This window comes from Myxine glutinosa, chromosome 7, assembly GCF_964187855.1.
Source record: "Myxine glutinosa chromosome 7, kmMyxGlut1.1, whole genome shotgun sequence".
Classification (NCBI taxonomy): Eukaryota; Metazoa; Chordata; class Myxini; order Myxiniformes; family Myxinidae; genus Myxine; species Myxine glutinosa.
In genome coordinates this window covers 116,648,204-116,669,669 of record NC_136267.1, presented here as the reverse complement: position 1 = coordinate 116,669,669, position 21,466 = coordinate 116,648,204, and the positions used below count along the sequence as shown (strand labels likewise).

At 44.0% G+C, this 21,466-nt stretch overlaps 1 protein-coding gene across 1 annotated transcript in view; it reads left to right on the top strand.

Moving 5' to 3' along the window:
* The window catches only part of PI4KB (phosphatidylinositol 4-kinase beta), an 87,888-nt gene extending 71,830 nt beyond the window's left edge, over positions 1–16,058 (top strand). Inside the window, 4 exon segments of the mRNA XM_068122933.2 lie at positions 8,711–8,976; positions 12,658–12,790; positions 12,937–13,057; positions 13,184–16,058. Coding sequence (XP_067979034.2) covers positions 8,711–8,976; positions 12,658–12,790; positions 12,937–13,057; positions 13,184–13,365 — 702 coding nt within the window. The 3' untranslated portion in view covers positions 13,366–16,058.
* The last annotated feature ends 5,408 nt before the right edge of the window (positions 16,059–21,466 follow it).

Genomic DNA, 21,466 nt, shown 5'->3' with positions numbered 1-21,466 from the left:
TCATATATATATATATATATATATATATATATATATATACTCATATATATATATATATATATATATATATATATATATATATATATATATATATATATATATATATACTCATATATATATACTCATATATATACTCATATATATATATATATATATATATATATATATATATATATATATATATATATATATATATATATATATATATATATATATATATATATATATATATATATATATATATATATACTCGTATATATGTATATATATATATATATATATATATATATATATATATACTCATATATATATATATATATATATATATATATACTCGTATATATATATATACTCGTGTATATATATATATATATATATATATATATATATATATATATATATATATATATATACTCATATATATATATATATATATATATATATATATACTCATATATACAGACTTGGCATTTAATATGGAATATTTTTTTTTCTTGACTTGGGTTTACTTTCTTAACTCAGTATATCAATCTGGTGTTTCTTTTACACTTTGGTGACTTATTTGTAAAAAGAACCATGTCACCGATTGTCTGTTGCAGCAAGAAGTCAACAACAGGATTATATCACAGGTGGCGTGGCAAAATGTATGGACAGGTGCATTTGATGATTGGCTTTACAGTCGGGTATACAAGGGTTGTTGTGTTCTGTATTGGTGGAAAACAACTGCTGCACGTCTCCAAAGGTTATTGCCGCTTCCTCTGGAGATGGTCCGTCAACTCGACAATGCTGTTTGTCATGGAGTGGTGGCTTTACGAAATTCCGGCATGAAACAGCATGCTATTGCTCGGCAGTATGGCATCACTCAAGGTCAGGTGTCAAAGATCCTGAAACGAAATGCTCAGAGGGGTGTCCCGACTCCAATGCCGAGGCCAGGACATCCCCGCAGAACCACAAGGAGGGATGATCGCCAGCTGCACCGGTTAGTTCGCAATGGCCGTACCAAGTCAGCTAATCGGCTTGGGATCCAGAAGGCTATTCAACCAACGACTGGTTCAAGCAGGCTATCGTGCCAGGCGTCCCCTGAGAAAGCCACGCCTGACCAGACAACACCGACAGCGCAGATTGCAGTGGGCCAGAGAGCACCGTCAATGGCAGCCAGGACACTGTAATCACGTGATCTTCAGTGACGAGTCTAAATTTCTGGTCTATCGTCAAGATGGCCACGTCCGAGTGCGCAGACAATTGCATGAAGCCTACAACAAAGATTGTATAGTGCCAAGAGTCCAAGCTGGAGGTGGTGGGGTGACCGTTTGGGCTGCTTTTCATGCAGGGGGCAAAACTGACCTGGTTGCTCTGAATGGAAAACTGAACCAGTTCAAGTACAGGGCCATTCTGGAAGAAACATTGCTTCCATTTGCTCGTGCAGCCTTTCGAGGAAACTTTGTCTTCCAAGATGACAATGCATGGCCTCATCGTGCTCGCATGATCCAACACTTTCTTGCTGACCGTGGTGTAGAGCATATGGAGTGGCCTGCCATGTCCCCGGATATGAATCCGATAGAGAATTTGTGGGCAGAATTAACGCGTCAAATCGACCACTTGGACCAGCAGTCGACCTCTGTGCGTGAATTGTAGCAGGCTATTGTCACTGCATGGACCTGCATGGACTGCAGGTGGTTTTTTTTATTGTCACTGCATGGCAAGCGATTCTTGTCCAAACCTTGGCAAATCTCGTGAACAGCATGCCTCAACGTGTACGTGCTCTCCTGAATGCTCGTGGGGGTTACACGAAGTACTGAACTGTAATTTTACTGTCCGTAATCCCAGTCGTAATTTAACTTTTGTTTTTGTTAAAAAAAAAAATTTGCCTAATGTGCAAAATAAAGAGATATTTCTGGAAAACGTACAGAAGTTTAACACAGTACTGTCCATGAATTGAGTTCGATATCAGTTTACATCACTTTCAAGGATCAATTTATTTGTTTCGAAATGTCGTGGTTTTTGTTTCTTTTAAAGGTCACATTAACAAAATCTCGAATAATTTCAACATAATTCCAATGAACTTTTGGTTCTAAGACATCTTGAAAAGTAAGTTCACCCCCAGAAAAAAAAAATTCCATATTAAATGCCAAGGCTGTGTGTATATACATATATTGGTCCCGTCCCACAGTATATACACTATATATATACACTAGCTGGCCCGGGTTGAATAAGAATAAGACAAATATATGATGAAAAGAACATGTATATATTAGAGCAATATCACAGTACATTGCCTACATGACGTTTTGTCTCACGCCTGATTTCGCATCGCTCCAGGTTCTTCACCTCGCTTCAACCATTTTCACAACCATCCAGACGTTAATCTGGTGTGTGTGTGTGTAACGTGGATTTTGAGTGGGAATTTGCGGTTCGTCGATTGGGAGCCGTTGAACGTCCATACCCGAAGGTGTGATTTCCCAGCCGCCTCTTGAGGACACTTTCACTTTCAATCGGACACTTGCCTATCTTTGGCAGTGTGACTGTCAACCGAGCGGGATTCTGGTCTCGATACAACATCGTTCTGACGATCGCTTCAACAACACACGTCCCACAATACCCGACCTGTCCCACAGTACCCGAGCCGTCCCACAGTACCCGACCCGTCCCACAGTACCCGAGCCGTCCCACAGTACCCGACCCGTCCCACAGTACCCGACCCGTCCCACAGTACCCGACCCGTCCCACAGTACCCGACCCGTCCCACAGTACCCGACCCGTCCCACAGTACCCGACCCGTCCCACAGTACCCGACCCGTCCCACAGTACCCGACCCGTCCCACAGTACCCGACCCGTCCCACAGTACCCGACCCGTCCCACAGTACCCGACCCGTCCCACAGTACCCGACCCGTCCCACAGTACCCGACCCGTCCCACAGTACCCGACCCGTCCCACAGTACCCGACCCGTCCCACAGTACCCGACCCGTCCCACAGTACCCGACCCGTCCCACAGTACCCGACCCGTCCCACAACACCCGACCCGTCCCACAACACCCGACCCGTCCCACAACACCCGAACCGTCCCACAACACCCGAACCGTCCCACAACACCCGACCCGTCCCACAACACCCGACCCGTCCCACAACACCCGACCAGTCCCACAACACCCGACCAGTCCCACAACACCCGACCAGTCCCACAACACCCGACCAGTCCCACAACACCCGACCCGTCCCACAACACCCGACCCGTCCCACAACACCCGACCCGTCCCACAACACCCGACCCGTCCCACAACACCCGACCCGTCCCACAACACCCGACCCGTCCCACAACACCCGACCCGTCCCACAACACCCGACCCGTCCCACAACACCCGACCCGTCCCACAACACCCGACCCGTCCCACAACACCCGACCCGTCCCACAACACCCGACCCGTCCCACAACACCCGACCCGTCCCACAACACCCGACCCGTCCCACAACACCCGACCCGTCCCACAACACCCGACCCGTCCCACAACACCCGACCCGTCCCACAACACCCGACCCGTCCCACAACACCCGACCCGTCCCACAACACCCGACCCGTCCCACAACACCCGACCCGTCCCACAACACCCGACCCGTCCCACAACACCCGACCCGTCCCACAACACCCGACCCGGCAGACTTTGCAGCACCGAGTCAGCTCTGACTGGAGCTAAAAAGCTTTGGACTCTCACAGTCAACAAAGCCAGAGGAGCCCAGGGCCTGGAAGCAGGATGAGGGGAGGTCGGAGGGTACGTTAGTCATTACCGTGTCTGGGAGAGAAGGACTTGCACGGATATGGGTTTGGGAGATTGTGGCTTGGGTCAGATTCCCAGAAGGAATTCGTAGCAATGCCGTTAACCACGATGCCGTTAACCACGATGCTGTCCATGGGCATTTCCACTGTGAACACCAACGTGCATTTCCTGGGTTTCACCTGCGCTCCTGCAGCGCCGCACTCTTCCGTATTTGGGGAAGGTCGAGATTAAATCGACCGTCGTTGGTTAACCAAAAAAATATTTCCAACAGTTGAAATAATTATTGTTTCCAACAGTTGGAATTTAATGAAATTTGAATTCGAATAAAATCTCAACTAAAAAAAAAACCGTTTATTCGTTCTTGGTGCGAAAAAATGGCGCGCATTTTGTCATTATGTGCGACTTTACGTCACTCCTACGGACGTGAAAACATTTGTTTTCCTTAAAAATATATTTAAAATAAATAAAATAGTACATAAATTAACGATAAAAGAAGCTAAAAAACAATTTAAAATACAATAAAAAGCACATTAAAAATATATAAATATGTACGTACAGTATACTGTACATATGCGCAACCGCTGCTTCGCATTCACAACAGAGGTGACGTACAGTATTCCTTTACTCTGTGTTAGCCATGGGTCCGAAGAAGGATAATGCTAGTGTTTCCAAGCGTAATGTGGTTACGATGGACGATAAGGTAAATCTGATTAAAAGGTATGGAAAAGGTGGAAAAGTGTCGGTGATAGTGCATAGACCTCATCGCGAATCGGAACCGCAATGCATCATGGGATCAGAAAGGGGCAATAGCGCCGCCACAAACTACACCATGGAATTGCAGCTGGCACGGTTTTTAAACCATTGATATTAAAATAAAAAGTCGCCTATAACCACCGTGATTTTATGCTGATTCCGAATCTGTCTCTAAAACTTTTCTCCGATGTGTAGTTCTTGAGTTATAAGCGGACATCAAGACAGACACTCCTCCTTTATATATATATATATATATATATATATATATATATATATATATATATATATATATATATATATATATATATATATATATATATATATATATATATATATATATATATATATATCTATATCTATATCTATATCTATATCTATATATATATCTATATCTATATATATATCTATATATATATCTATATATATATCTATATATATATCTATATATATATCTATATATATATCTATATATATATATAATATATATAGACTTGGCATTTAATATGGAATATTTTTTTCTGGTGGTGAACTTACTTTTCAAGATGTCTTAGAACCAAAAGTTCATTGGAATTATGTTGAAATTATTCTAGATTTTGTTAATGTGACCTTTAAAAGAAAGAAAAACCACATTTGACATTTCGAAACAAATAAATTGATCCTTGAAAGTGATGTAAACTGATATCAAACTCAATTCCTGGACAGTACTGTGTTAAACTTCTGTACGTTTTCCAGAAGTATCTCTTTATTTTGCACATTAGCCAAAAAATTTTTTAACAAAAACAAAAGTTAAATTACGACTGTGATTACAGACAGTAAAATTACAGTTCAGTACTTCGTGTAACCCCCACGAGCATTCGGGAGAGCACATACACGTTGAGGCATGCTGTTCACGAGATTTGCCAAGGTTTGGACAGGAATCGCTTGCCATGCAGTGACAACGGCCTGCTGCAATTCACGCACAGAGGTCGGCTGCTGGTCCAAGTGGTTGATTTGACGCGTTAATTCTGCCCACAAGTTCTCTATCGGATTCATATCCGGGGACATGGCAGGCCACTCCATATGCTCTACACCACGGTCAGCAAGAAAGTGTTGGATCATGCGAGCACGATGAGGCCATGCATTGTCATCTTGGAAGACAAAGTTTCCTTGAAAGGCTGCACGAGCAAATGGAAGCAATGTTTCTTCCAGAATGGCCCTGTACTTGAACTGGTTCAGGTTTCCATTCAGAACAACCAGGTCAGTTTTGCCACCTGCATGAAAAGCAGCCCAAACGGTCACCCCACCACCTCCAGCTTGGACTCTTGGCACTATACAATCTTTGTTGTAGGCTTCATGCACTTGTCTGCTCACTCGGACGCGGCCATCTTGACGATAGGCCAGAAATCTAGACTCATCACTGAAGATCACGTGATTCCAGTGTCCTGGCTGCCATTTGACGGTGCTCTCTCGCCCACTGCAATCGGCGCTGGCGGTGTTGTCTGATCAGGCGTGGCTTTCTCAGGGGACGCCTGGCACGATAGCCTGCTTGAACCAGTCGTTGGTTGAATAGCCTTCTGGATACAGGCACATTTGCCAGTTGCTGCCACTCAGCCCCAAGCCGATTAGCTGACTTGGTACGGCCATTGCGGACTAACCGGTGCAGCTGGCGATCATCCCTCCTTGTGGTTCTGCGGGAACGCCCTGGCCTCGGTATTGGAGTAGGGACACCCCTCTGAGCATTTCGTTTCAGGATCTTTGACACCTGACCTTGAGTGATGCCATACTGCCGAGCAATAGCATGCTGTTTCATGCCGTAATTTCGTTAAGCCACCACTCCATGACAAACAGCATTGTCGAGTTGACGGACCATCTCCAGAGGAAGTGGCAATAACCTTTGGAGACGTGCAGCAGTTTTCCACCAATACAGAACGCAACAACCCTTGTATACCCGACTGTGAAGCCAATCATCAAATGCACCTGTCCGTACATTTTGCCATGCCACCTGTGATATAATCCTGTTGTTGACTTCTTGCTGCGACAGACAATCAGTGACATGGTTCTTTTAACAAATAAATCACCAAAGTGTAAAAGAAACTCACTAGATTGATATACTGAGTTAAGAAAGTAAACCCAAGTCAAGAAAAAAAAAAATTCCATATTAAATGCCAAGTCTGTATATATATATATATATATATATATATATATATATATATATATATATATATATATATATATATATACACACACTCATGGCTACCCCCTGCTCGAGCAGGGAAAATGGCCTTAAAATGCCTGTTGTTGTTGTGTACTTATATATATATATATATATATATATATATACTCATCCAGTGCATCCAGAAAGTATTCAGACCCCTTCACTTTTTTCACATTTTATGTTGCATCCTTGTGCTGAAATCGTTTAAATTCATTTTTTCCCCTCATCAATCTACACTCAATACCCCATAATGACAAAGGGAAAACAGGATTTTAGAAGGTTTTGCAAATTTATTAAAAAGAAAAAACTGAAATATCACATTGACATAAGTATTCAGACCCTTTGCTATGACACTTGAAATTTCGCTCAGGTGCCTCCCATTTCTCTTGATCATCTTTGAGATGTTTCTACACCTTGATTGGAGTCCACCTGTGGTAAATTCAATTGATTGGACATTATTTGGAAAGGCGCACACCTGTCCATATAAGGTCTCACAGCTGACGATGCATATCAGAGCAAAAACCAAGCCATGAGGTCGAAGGAACTGCTTGCAGAGCTCAGAGACAGGATTGTGTCGAGGCACAGATCTGGGGAAGCCTACAAAAAAAATTCTGCTGTATTGAAGGTTCCCAAGAGCACAGTGGCCTCCATAATTCTTAAATGGAAGAAGTTTGGAACAACCAGGACTCTTCCTAGGGCTGGCCGCCCGGCCAAACTGAGCAATCGGGGGAGAAGGGCCTTGGTAAGAGAGGTGACGACGAACCCGATGATCACTCTGGCTGAGCTCCAGAGATCCTGTGTTGATATGGGAGAAACTTCCAGAAGGACAACCATCACTGCAACACCCCACCGATCTGGGCTTCATGGCAGAGTGGCCAGACGGAAGCCAAACAGTTCAATCGTGGTTTCATCAGACCACAGAAACTTGTTTCTCAGTCTGAGTCCTTTAGGTGCTTTTTTTGCAAACTCCAAGCGGGCTTTCATGTGTCTTTCACTGAGCAGAGGCTTCTGTCTGGCCACTTGTGAGATGCAGAGGCAAATACTGAGCTTCCATGTGCTTTTTCTCGAACAGAGTTTGCGTGAGTGAGGGGATAGAGAGGGAGCATACACCATGGACAAACTTGGCAGGTGGCACCAAGATAATGTGGAAGGAGACTCTATGGAGAGTTTGGCCTTGAGATTAGCAAGATCATATCTTCTGTTTTGCTTATGGGTGCATGCACACTTGTTGTGAGTTACATGGAGGGAGAGGTAGGAGGAAATTAATGGAAGGGAGCATTAAGTTTAGACTTGGGGAGAGCAACAAGTTGGGGTTGACTGGTAGAATGTGTACCTCTATGTGTACTGCTGGAGATGTAAAGGCAGGAGTTGTAAGACCAGAATCGAGACTGCAAGGCCACTGACCCTCCCTGTATGCAGTAAGTGAGAAGTAGACCTTGAGACTCAGCCTCCTGTCACCAGATGGCAATATATGGCTGATCGGTGGAGAATGATTGGAAGCAGCAGTACCATAATTCCACAGCACTTCACACTAAGGCCGTGTACAATGTTGTAAGCTGAGGAATAGGCTTTGTTGAGAATTTACTATATGGCAATTGGTTTTGTAGACGAACTTGAAGATTTGACTTGCTCACAACCTGGCTGGCAGATTCGTAAGGAACTAACTTGTGTCGAGGAAAGTCTTCTACAATTTCATACATAGGGGTTTCCAGTGAGGAAGTGAGGTTATTGAAGACCAACAGGCTGTTCCCAGAATGCTATCTTGAGGGGCACCGTCCTTTATTGGTGGAGCATGTGAGGGAATGCCATCAAAAACCACCCACTGTTTTTGAATGTGCAGGACATTGCCAACCCAAAAGGGGACCCCAGATACCATTAACTGAGTTTCGTAAGCAGACCAAGAAAGTTAAAAAAAATTCACTTTTTGTTTTTTCTTCTATGTTCTGATTTGATTAGAATGTAATGTTTATATTCTCTCATTTTTGTGCAGGCAATCTGGGAACAGGAACGTGTTCCACTGTGGCTAAAACCTTACAAAATCTTAGTAACATCTGCAGACAGTGGCATGATTGAGCCTATTGTCAATGCAGTGTCTATTCATCAAGTGAAGAAACAGTCGCAGCTGTCCTTGCTCAACTTCTTCCTGCAGGAGCATGGCCATTATAATACTGAGGCATTTCTGTGTGCACGAAGAAATTTTGTGCAGAGTTGTGCCGCATACTGTCTCGTTTGTTATTTACTACAAGTAAAGGACAGGTTTGTGGGGGTATTTGGGGGTTTTTGTTTTTAAAAACAGTTGTCATATTGTATAAATGAGTAAAACACTTGAGCATGATAATACATTGTCCATTGATGCCTATTTTTATATCCATGCTTTCATGTTTATCAGTACTCTCACAAACCATGAAACTCACACTCCAGCTGCAAGGATGCGTGCATGCCTTTGAAGCTATCCTGCAACCGTCATTATCTGACACTACTCCCAACATATCTTATCACAAGGATTGCCTGCACACATTCATCCACAAAAAAACACAGGAAATACAAGATGCAAGTGCCCCTCAATTCAGCCAGTCGGGAGCAGAGGAAATATTCCAACACCCAAATCCAAAATAACTCCAAACAACAACAACACAACATGCATTTTAAGGCCATTTTCCCTGCTAGAGCAGGGGTTAGCCTTGCGGTCCCCATGGTAATCTTCTCCATTTTGCCCTATTTTCTGCATCTCTCCTTGTTAACCCCCTTGCCCGCATTTCTTCTTCCACCATCTTAAGCCAAGTCTTTCTCGGTCTTCCCTGTCCTCTATTTCCTTCTACATTCATTTCCATCACTCTTCTCAACCAGTCACTTTCATCCTTCCTCAACACATGACCAAACCATCTCAAACTGTTTCTCTTCACAGCATCAATCACAGGCTCTATTCCCATCATCTTTCGCAATTCATCATTTGTCTTCCTCTCTCTCAACAATACTCTGCACATCCACCGAACCATTTGCATTTCCACCCTTTCCAGCCTTCGTTGCTGCTCTACGTTCATTACCCATGTCTCGCTCCCATAAATCATAACACTTCTCACACATGCAGCATACACCTTTCCCTTCAGCTTCAACGACACTCCCCTCCTCATCAGCACGCCACTCAGTTCCCGAAACTTCTTCCATGCACATCTCACTCTTGCAACCGTTGCCGAGTCTGATCCACCTTCTCCATTCAGCATGTCTCCGAGGTAGCAAAATGTTTTCACACCTTCCAGCTTCACGCCGTCTCCAAGATCCAACTCAACATTTCCTCCATCTGCCTCCTCCAACTCAACATATTTCCAAAATAACTCCAAAGCCATAACGTATTCTAAAGGATGTATAGCAAGTCCACTATTCAACATCTTCATCTATAGCGAGTCCACTATTCAAAATTGGCGACTGCCACCGTTCGAATAACTCAGGTACCCAGTGAATTTAAAGTGTATTAAAAAGGGGAGGAGAGAGGGGAAAAAAATCGCAAATGATCTTTAACAATCCAAAATACGCACCCTGTGGATTAATACGGACAGGAATATTAATTATCTATAAGGCCTTAATCATCCAAGAGAAGACGACAATAGAGTGACATGAGACAAATACCAGCCAGCATGAGACCTGGGTGCGAGTCGCGCAGTCCATCTGCTGATGCATGGCTCGTTGCCCCCGACTCCATTAAACGGACCATACTGCTGCAGAAGATAGCAGAAGGCAGAGGGTAACCCAGAACAGAGTGTGAAATCTACCCCACAGCATTTGAACGACCCTATTAAAGACGTCCTCACCAGTAGAAGATCTGAGGACGCCAGCAGCTCCCTCCCCAACGACTGTGAAAAGCTCAACAGGGAACTGGCCTCTGCACTGCTTCGAAACGAGGAACTAAAATTCAACTTGGGTGGCCGTTGTATTGAACCTCCTAATGCCCTGCCTAGTGACGTCGACGAGCCAAGCTTGCTCGGCGCCAATTGGTGGAGTTGGCGTTGATCCCTCCGCTCGACTCTCTCTGCCAGAATAATCTTGATGTCGTGGAATTGGGCCTAAACTTGTGCCTAAACTTGTGCATTATAGCTGTTCTTTCCTTCCGTGTAAGTGCTGCTTCATCAGGATGAACATCAGGATTGTAATACTGTAATCTTTTAGTGCGCATGAGATACTGAGATAGGTTACAAAGGATAACACATTAAATAGGGGTGGTGGGATAAGAAACAACTTCCAAGCTCGCCCCCCTCCTCTAAAACCTGGTGGTGCCTTGTTAAGTCCGTCTCTGGTATATGCTCCCCTTCCACCGACCGCCCTCTCTTCAAATGGCACCATAGCTGACTCTGTTTGTGAGAAGGCTGAATGCATCAATTCTGTTTGCTTCCAAATGTTGTCCCCAACCCATCACTCTCAGTACCCATCCTCCATGGGCTGAATACCAACTTCTCCTAGACGCTGTCTTTTGCACCTGAGAAGGTGGAGAAGTTCTTTCAACCCTCGACTCTGCTACTGGATTAGGCGGCATCAGCTCACCTATCCTTAAAAACCTGCTTTGCTGCTCTTGCACATCCTCTGCCATTTGCATGAGGCGATCTTATATCTGATTGGAAATCCACCAACATTACTGCATTAGTGCATTACATACAAAAGGTGCAAAAATGATCCCCTTAACTACAGATCTATCAGCTTACTTAAAATCATCAGCAAGGTCATGGAATCCATCATCGCAGTTGATATGCAATCGTTCCTTTTCTCCAACAACCTCATCTCAGATCACCAATTTGGTTCCAGACCATGTCATTCCACCTTGGACATGCTGCTTCTACTCGAACAATGGATTGAGGCCCTCAATGTCAGACATGAATGAGTTCAAGGCCATCTCTCTGAACATATTCTGTGCTTTTGATACAGTCTGGCATCCTGTCTTCCTCTCCAAACTCTCTGCAATGTCATCCAAGGCCAACTCCACACTTAGGTTACTGACTTCCTCTGCTGTCGTAGTCAACGTGTGACACTCGACAGAATCCTTTCATCTCCTCTCCCTGTCAAGGCTGGCCAAAGGCAGTGTTTTGGGCTCAGTCTTATTCCTAATCTTCATCAATGATCTCTGACTGGAAATTCCTCTTTATACATTTGCTAATGACTCGACCCTGTGCCGTTACGTCCCTCATTCTTCAGACAGACAGGCTGCAGCCTCTTCCCTCTCTTCAGACCTTGAAAAAAAAATCACAAGCTGGCCAAACACTTGGAATAGGTCTTCAATCCTGACAAATTTCACACGCTCACGAACTTTCTCCGAAAGGACAGTCTGGCAAACCCTCCTCTCTACTTTCTTAACAATCCTCTTGATGAAGTGCAGTCATTCAAACACCTGGATCTCACTTTCAGCCTTGATCTTTCTTTAGCGAACCACATTTCGAATTTGGCCTCCAAAGCCACTAACTGAGTATCTTCCATCATGCAAAGTCCTTCCTTGGCACACTTTAACTCCGATCCACCTACTAGGCCATCATCTGCAGCTTGAGGGACTACTGCTCTCCCCTGCGTGGGCTTTTAATGACCCCCACCTTTTGCTATGACGTACTTCGCCCCTCCCCCCTCCCCTCTCACTCGCTATTGGACTGGAGCCCAGTCGGGGTGTAGCATCCTCTCGTGACCCTTCACCCAGCAACTACGAGGTAATGCGCCACAGCTGAAGGAGTCCTTGCCGTTCCCCCGCCAAAACTTGTGCTGCAAGGCCTAGTGAATGATTTAAAATCGCATAAAGGCTTCCAAAGGGTAAAACATTAATATGGCCAAATTGAAGTGTGTGTGCGTGTGCGTGTGTACGTGTACGTACAAACACCTAAGATTGGGTGCTGTTGATCACGAAACCAAATCACACTTTTTGGTTGGTTGCTGGAACTCAACAACCACATTTCTGACCTCTCTCTGCAGGCACAATGGCAATATTCTTTTGGACCAAGAGGGTCACATCATCCACATAGATTTTGGTTTTATCCTTTCGAGCTCGCCACGAAATCTGGGTTTTGAGACATCTGCCTTCAAGCTGACGCAGGAGTTTGTCGATGTAAGTGAGATGCTACGGTTCCAAGAAAGTCAGCTGGGTTGATGGCTACTTCATTCTGGTGATCTTTCCACACTTTCCTAGTTTTTTTTTTTGTGGAAGGTACAAGGGCATTTTCCTCCCATGGTGCAATGTGAATTTCTTTCCAGGTTATGGGAGGACAAGACAGTGACATGTTCCTGTACTACAAGCTGCTTATGCTGCAGGGGCTTATTGCTGCTCGCAAGCACATGGAGCGTGTTGTGCAGATCGTGGAGATAATGCAACAAGGTGTGTGACTTGTGGCGTTGGGTTCTGATCAGTTGAATAGAAACTTTCCATTGCATATTGCTACTCGATTTCCTTTTGGTTGTGGTGTGTGTGCTTTGCACTATATTGAAATTTGCTCTTTTGCAGGCTCCCAGCTCCCTTGTTTTCACGGTGCCAGTACAATCCGCCAGCTCAAGGAACGTTTCCACATGAGTTTGACTGAAGAGCAGCTGCAGATGCTGATTGATCAAATGGTTGAGGGAAGCATGCGCTCTCTCACAACTCGCCTCTACGATGGCTTCCAATACATCACAAATGGCATAATGTGACACTGTTACGTTACAATTCAAAGCATCTCCCACTCTGCCCCCGTGGTTGGCTACGTCGTGCAAATCCTGAAAAGCTCTGCTGGCTCGAACTGAGACACCTGCGGATTTGTTAACTCTTCCCACAAGGCCTAAAACGCAGAAGTTACATCACTTGCCATTTTTCCCTGCCCCTCACCCCCCTCCCCCCTTCCTCCCATGGTCGTTGACACACCGGATATTGAAAGGGCAGTCGCTAAAGTTTATTTTCCTCTGAGGACCTGTATAAAAATCCAGCCTGACTGTTTACTTTGCCCATGTAATCCGCAGCATTCTCCAAATGCACGTGTTGGCCATTGAACAATAAATGTACAGTGCATTAAAAAAGACCCTGCAAATATCTGCAAATGCTGTTTGTCACCTCACACCTTCAACATGTGTGCTCTTGGGCGTTTTGGAATTTGAAGGACTCACGTGAAAAATTTGGCTATTTGCCTGATTCGTCCAAACCCTGGCATGGGTGTCACCAAAGCGGTTGCGGTTTGTATCAAGAGCCCATGTGAGACCAAGTCGTCGCAGCACTCATGCAGTTGTTCAAGGAAACTGTTTCATGCTTAAAGTAATGTGCCTAGTAATTGCTTGTGTAACACTTCTCTGGATTGTGAGAGAAGAGGGGGGGGACAGGAAGGGGTGGGTTATAGATGGACTATTTTTGTGTGCTCGTGCATGGTTGTGTTGAACAAAACGGTCTTGTTTAATTTTCACAAACTTTGCATTTTTGTTTGAAAAGCTGTAAATGGGGCTGACATTTCCTTAATTCTTGTATAGTTTTGGCAAAGTCTTCCATGGGCTAACTAAAGTGTCGATCAATGCTGTGAAATGAGTGACTACTCTGGTCATCACATCTCGTCCGTAGGTCTTGTCAGCGGACAGCTTGTAATCGGAAAAACAATGTTGAAAGCCTTTGTCTCCTGTTTTTGTTTTTGATGATTATGAATGTACTGTTGTTTGATTTGATGGGGCCCGCAAGGCTAACCCCCGCTCTACCAGGGGAAATGGCCTTAAAATGCCTCCTTGTTGTTGTTGTTGTTGTTGTTTGATTTGATAATCATTGTGTTTCAACTCTACCATTAACAGCATCATCAGCAGATCGAGCTTTTGTCTCTGCCCATATGTTTTTTGCATCTGGGTAGTTGATATTTGCGGGGTTTTTTTGTACAGGTGTAGATCTCGTAGCAGACGACTGTTGAGATCGAGAAGCGCGTTAATTTTGTATTAATTTGTCTCGTATGTGAACTTTTGAATGCTGCATGTGTTTTGTTTAATCTGTTGTGTATAAGGTGTGTTGCATTGCAGAGTTCTCCAGACTGTAAGTGTTTTTAACCTTTGCTTCTTAGCCTCTTTTTTTTTTTTTCTTTTTTTTTTATAATCTATTGTGTATCCTGTGGATTTATTTACCGCTTTGTATTACTCTGCGATCATGCCATTTTCTCTTTAAACTGCACCAATCTGTTCTGTGTTTTGCTGTTCTGCATCCACTTGGTCTATCTGTTTTATAACGAGCTGTTGTGCGTCTGTGTCCTCAACCCCCTCGCTCCCGCTCACCCTTTACCTGCAATGTTAACCTTTTGTGCCAGCAGGGCTAATTTCACTGTGAAACAACTGCTTGCTCCAAAGCCCTCGGCTTTTGTGCATAATGGCAGAGGATGCATTAAGATGTTTGTTTTTTTCCTATCGATGCAATACACCACCACACAGCCCATGGTTTTGGGGTTTTTTTTGGGACACTTACCTGTGTTTTATGCACTGCGTATAGCTTGGTCTGCCTGCATCATGCCGTGCCAGGATTTCACCGAAACGGTCTGCCTCTGCTTTTATGACTTTGCCATTGCAAGACATTTTGTTAAAGTCCAGATCGAGCGTCAGTTCTAAAAGTTCAACCACATCCCTGCTTTAGGACTGTTGACTTGGGGTCCACTGCTTCCTCTTAACAGGTGCAATTGATTTGGATCAGTCACTGTAGTTGGTATTTAATAGCCAAACTAAGCGGTTATTTTGTAAGGAGTGAACAAACTTGCAATCAACCAAACTAGCTCCCTTTTTTTTCTTTTCTTTTTTTAATTGCACATGTGGGAAAGGATGTTTTTATGAATATTATAAAAGACTTGTCCACTGTTGGTGTTTGTTTCCCAGAATTGGAATTTTCTTTCCTTTGTCCTCTGAAAGCAGTTGTTTACTTGCATAATGTAATACGAGTGAAACAAAATTTGTACAATTTGATTTCTTTTTTGTTTCTGTTGAAGTATATGAATGAAGTGATGAGACGGCTGCACATGCACCCGTTTTGTCTTTTGTCCATACTTGAATTGTAAATGAAAGTAAATGCAGACACAAAGGAAGGCTTCATGTGCATTTTTAATCTGCTGTTTGATTCCCATTCGAGATGATTGAAATAATCACTTTAATGACACGAGATAAGTTAACGGGTTGAATTGTTTGAAGGAGAATTTTGTATGCAGGGTAGCCAATGTTTTTGTTTTCGTTTTGTTTTGGGTTTCTTTTCTTTTTTTCTGTTGCAGGTAGAGAGAGCTATTTGGAGTATGCATGTTCCTTGAAACTTCACTCTGTCCGAGGAAGAAAAGTAATTTTGTAAGATTATCATTCTTGCATCTCCCACGTTTCATGTTGTGTACAATAAATGACAAGTTTTAATAATCGTTCTGTTTGTACTCCCACCTGGTCGTGATAATTTTTTTTTGTAAGTCTGCGCTCGCGAAGCAAAAAGCAGGGTTAGCCATTCGGTTCAGTACGTGTGGCATGCGTGTCTGCATTTTTTAAAATTCATTTTCTCGGCAACCGTTGGTCCGATTGACAAACTTCACTATTGGATCGCATGCCGCCTGTAGAATGTTTTTACTGATAATTATGACCTATGTCATGTGGTACAGGCGACATCTTGGAAAAATCGAAAAACATTGCACCTCTATCTCTGAAACCACTCCATGAGAAAAAAATATTGAAATATGGTGCGTTGTGAAGTACTCCCCATTGGGAATGAAAAAATGAATGAATGATCGTTTTAAGGCCATTTTCCCCGCTAGAGCGGGGGTTAGCCTTGCGGGCCCCATGACAATCATGGTTCCCTGTTTGCGGCAATGTTTTTACGGCCGGATGCCCTTCCTGACGCCAACCCTTGGTCGCCTCACGATGCGCAGGGATATGGTGTACCTATTCTAAGCCGGGGTACACACCGGAATCCAGAGACGAGGATTTTAAAAATTAAGCGATTCTTCAAAATTGAGAGATGGGGCCAGAAATGATATATATCATGATATTTAAAAAGGTTGTGGATGACAAAAAGTTGGATGACAAAACTTGGTGAATGAGTTGGTTAAATGACAAGAACAAGTGGATTAGCTTTTGGTTGAGGTGCAAATCCAGATCCAGCCTATCGGTGGGATACAAATCTGGATCCTCAGACTTGCATTCATTTCTACATATTGAAAGCCATGAGCTACCTCGGACAAAAACGGCAACAAGAAAGCAAACGAGCCACATGCTGGTTTCAAGTTGTACACAACCTTCAGTCCCAGCTATCATCTTTTCCGGCCCTGGAAACGAAGTCGTCCCCGGCACCATCGTGCGACCACATAATGGTGCCTCTTCTCCAATGATACTTCTACCACTGCTGGCTCCGGCCAATGACTCAGAACCTGCTCGAAGAACTACAGACCCGCTTAACAGCACACGAGACGAGACACACGTGCACTGCACCTCATCCCGTCTGATCTGCTCATTTAGGACAGTGAATATGAATGAATGATCGTTTTAAGGCCATTTTCCCCGCTAGTGCAGGGGTTAGCCTTGCGGGCCCCATGACAATCATGGTTCCCTGTTTGAGGCAAAGTTTTTATGGCCGAATGCCCTTCCTGACGCCAACCCTTAGTCGCCTCCTACGATGCGCAGGGATACAGTACAGTGTACCTATTCTAAACCGGGGTACACACCGGGACCATTTAGGACAGTGAAAAGTAAAAAATAAGTAATCAGTGAATTGGTGGATTTCTACCAAAATGACCTGCAATCACCAGTAACAATTGTTAGAGGTGTGCAGCCGTCAGATAATGGGGTTCCAACCACAGCAGCAAAAACCCTCAAACATGCAAATCATTCTTGTCCAACATCCACTGCCTGATGTTTCTCTTTTGCACGATACCCGTAACATCACGGAAGTGTGAGTGGTCTATTAGCAGACTGAGACGTCTTAAGACTCACATGAGGCAAACAATGCGTGAAGATCGGATGAATGGACTTCCACCAACGCATATTCATTATGGTGTGGACTTAGATATGAATATCATCATTCATGACTTTGCAGGCCAAAATCCACGAACAATGGAGTTTCTGGACATCCTTTAGTAGAGCTAGTTGACTACAAGAGCTAATTATGTACAAATAGGAAACCGTCACTTCACTCAGTAAGCCGGCCGGCACAAGCTTACATACATCACTATTGAGGACAACATCCCCTTTTAGCTAAATACTGTCAAGTGAAAAATAAAAGACAAATACATCGAGTTGAATAAGGCTTGATGGTAGATTGTATGATCTATGAACATCTTAACCTCAAATGAACCCCCCCTAAAAATTTTCTGGATCCACCCCTGTACGTTTACTTCCTGTTGAGTACCACACTGTTTTTCTGTGATGTCCATCAACATTTACAATTCAGCCATATCTATGGGATCCTCTCTCGGGCCTGTCCTAGCAAACATATTTGTTGGTTATCATGAACGACGTGCTTTCGCCAATTTACATTCTGCAATTTTAGTCCCAACTATCTATTTATCGGTACATAAATGACATCTTTGCTGTTTTCACGTCTACCTTAAGTGGTGAAGTCTTTCCGGAACACATGAATGCTCTCCATCCATCCCTGCAATTCACTTCAGATGGAACGCTCTGGTGCACTCCCATTCCAGGATCTTGCAAGGCCCCATTGGGAATAAAATGTTAATGTCATCGGTACCTTAATTATGACGTCATAATTCGACTACACAATTACATGAGAACAAATTTATGGTGCAATCGCTCACGTGGTCTGGCAGCCATATTGGATCAAAATAAATAAATAATTAAAAGCCCCTCAAAAGCAAAGTTGGCTCGCACCAAGTTGACTGCGTGGGGTAAGTATTCTATGAATAGTTTAAATGTACTGTTATGTTTGTAGGGGGTAGACAATGATTACCGTAGACCAGGTAGAATGCATAGATTAGTGTGCTCCGATTGTCGTGAAGAAGAAGAACCACCCCCATGTAATAGGTAGGGACTTTGTATTAGACCGGACTGTCGGGTTAAGTTTGTATATTTGTCCCCATCAGAGGAGTGGGGCTTATTAATTGGCTTGAGTATTATGGGTAAATTAATTCCCTGTTTGTAAATACCTCTGTAATCTATGCCTTTGTTCCTTATGACACTGCACTCGACACTAACCAAACTGGCCCATTAAACTACACTAATTAATAATAAAACTAACCGGAAACTCAGATCGAACAATACCGCTGGCGCCGCAGCCGCTACATCACTACAAGGACGGGCAGGCCGAGAGCCACACCCAGAAGAGCGGTGATTGGGCGGGGGGAGTTGATTGGCACAAGCCCGGGTAAGATGAGACTTGCTGATAGGAGCAGAGATGGACTACAAAGAGGTGGCACACACTGATTTGTGAAGCAGGGATGGATGACAGTGCGACGTGTACAAAATAGTTGGAGCGGTGGACATCTTCCCTTCTCGTTCTGGATGTCATAGTGAACGGTTGGACATTTTCCCTTCTCGATTTGGATCTGTCAGTGAACGGTTGTGTACCGCCATCTTCTCCTCGTTCCCCTCTGGCGTCTGGGATTGAGAGCGAACGTTCCCTCTTGCGCCTCTCGTTCAAAAAGCGATAGTGGAAGGTTGTGCTTCGCTCTCTGCACGGGGAGGCTTCATCGCGGACCGGCCGTGTTCCGAGAACTTGCTGGTGGTCGTGCAGAGGCAGAACTGTGGACCGAGAGCTGCAGTTTCATGCGCGAGGACGATGAAGACAGGCACGGCTGGAGAAGCGAGCTGCACGCATGCTCGTTTGCTTCGCGCGGGAGGCCTACGTCACGCCCACAAGCAGGGCCTAGTGAACGAGGACGTACTGAGGCCTGCTTCCCGCCAAGGCAGAAGCCGCGTCCGGATTGCGCGCGATGGGATTGACGATTCCTGGCGAGACACACCAGCTGATTTGAGCTAAGTAATCTACTAAATAACACTTTTTATTTTCAGTTATCTTTCCCTTTCGTCTGTCTTTGGGTCTGTTTGTGGGGACGTCCCATTTCGGATTTTAGTTTTATTGAGTGTGCATTTTATTTGTTACCGGCATTTTATTTAATAAGCCTGTTTATTTTTGTACAATTTAATTCCGTTTCGTGTGTGGTTATTTATTACAGCGTCGAGGACATTGGGGGGTCCGTGAAGGCAAGGCTCCGGTTTCTCTCCCGTTTGCTCCCATCGCGTATTAGCTCCGCCATTGAACTGAACGCCTCAGAGTGTTAAAGCTCGTTTGGTCATCCGTGCTACCCTACGGTGTTCACCACAAAGGGTAGTCACACGACAGTACTTTCTGCACTTTTGATCTACTTTCAGTTATCGTGCCCTCAACAGATTTCTGCCTGAACTTGGTGTACATGATTATTCAGAAAATATGGTTTCTGCTTCATATAGCTCAATTCACAGACGACTTGACAAAATCATTATGAACTCATTTACAGTCATGGCCAAAAATATTGGTGCCCTTGCACTTTTTTCAAATAATGCATCATTTCTTCCAGAAAATTGTTGAAATTAAAAAATATTTTGGTATCCACATATGTATTTCTTTGGTTTGTAGTGGAACAAAACAAAAAAGCTGAAAAAAATTACTAAATCTTAGCTTATCCACACAGAAATCCTAAAATGGCCTGGACAATATTATTGGCACCTTTTAGAAGTTGTTAGAAAAGAAGCCAAGGATGGACAATCTCAAGGCTGCAAGTCCATCTCCAGAGACCTTGATGTTCCCGTGTCCAGCGTATGCAATGTTATCAATCAGGAAGTTTAAGGCCCATGGCACTGTAGCCAACCTCCCTGGACGTGGCCACAAGACAAAACTTGTTCGATGATTGCAGCGAAGGATTGTTCGAATGGTGGATGAAGCACCTCGATCAACCGCCAAACAGATTCAAGCTGACCTCAGACACAAGGTATGGCAGTTTCAACTCGCACCATGCGTCGCCACTCAATGAAAGGAGACCCAGGAGGACCCCACAGCTGCTGAGACAGACACAAGAAAGGCTGACAGTAGTTTGCCAAAACACACCTGAACAAGCCAAAATCCTTCTGGGAGAATGTCCTGTGGACAGATGAGACCAAATTAGAGCTTTTTGGTAAAGCACATCTCCGTTTACAGAAAACAAACAAAGAAATGAAGCCTTCAAAGAAAAGAACACTTTCCCTACAGTCAAACATGGAGGAGGTTCAGTGAAGTTTTGGGGTTGCTGTGCTGCCTCTGGCACCGGGTGCCTTGAATGTGTTCATGGCATCATGAAATCAGGAGATTCCCAAGACATTTTGGAGCGCAATGTTCAACCCAGTGTCAGAAAGCTTGGTCTCCATTGAAGGTCATGGGTCTTCTAGCAGGACAATGACCCGAAACACACTTCAATAAACACCCAGGAATGGTTCAAGACAAAACGCTGGACTGTTCTGAAGTGGCCAACAATGAGTCCAGATCTAAATCCCATTGAACACCTGTGGAGAGATATGTAAACAGCAGTTGGGCGAAGGCACCCTTCAAATCTGGGAGAACTGAAACAGTTTGCACAGGAAGAGTGGGACAAACTGCCAGTAGATAGGTGTGGGAAGCTCATTCATGGCTATAGGAAGCGCTTGACTGCAGTTATTTTGTCCAAAGGCCGTGCTACCAAATATGAAGCCAAGGGTGTCAATAATTTTGTCGATGCCATTTCTTTTTATTTTCTGATTTTAAAGGATTTATTAGGTTCTGAATCAAAAACAAAGGTTCTGTAATATTAACAGTGAAATGGAGAATTGTGGAGACCAA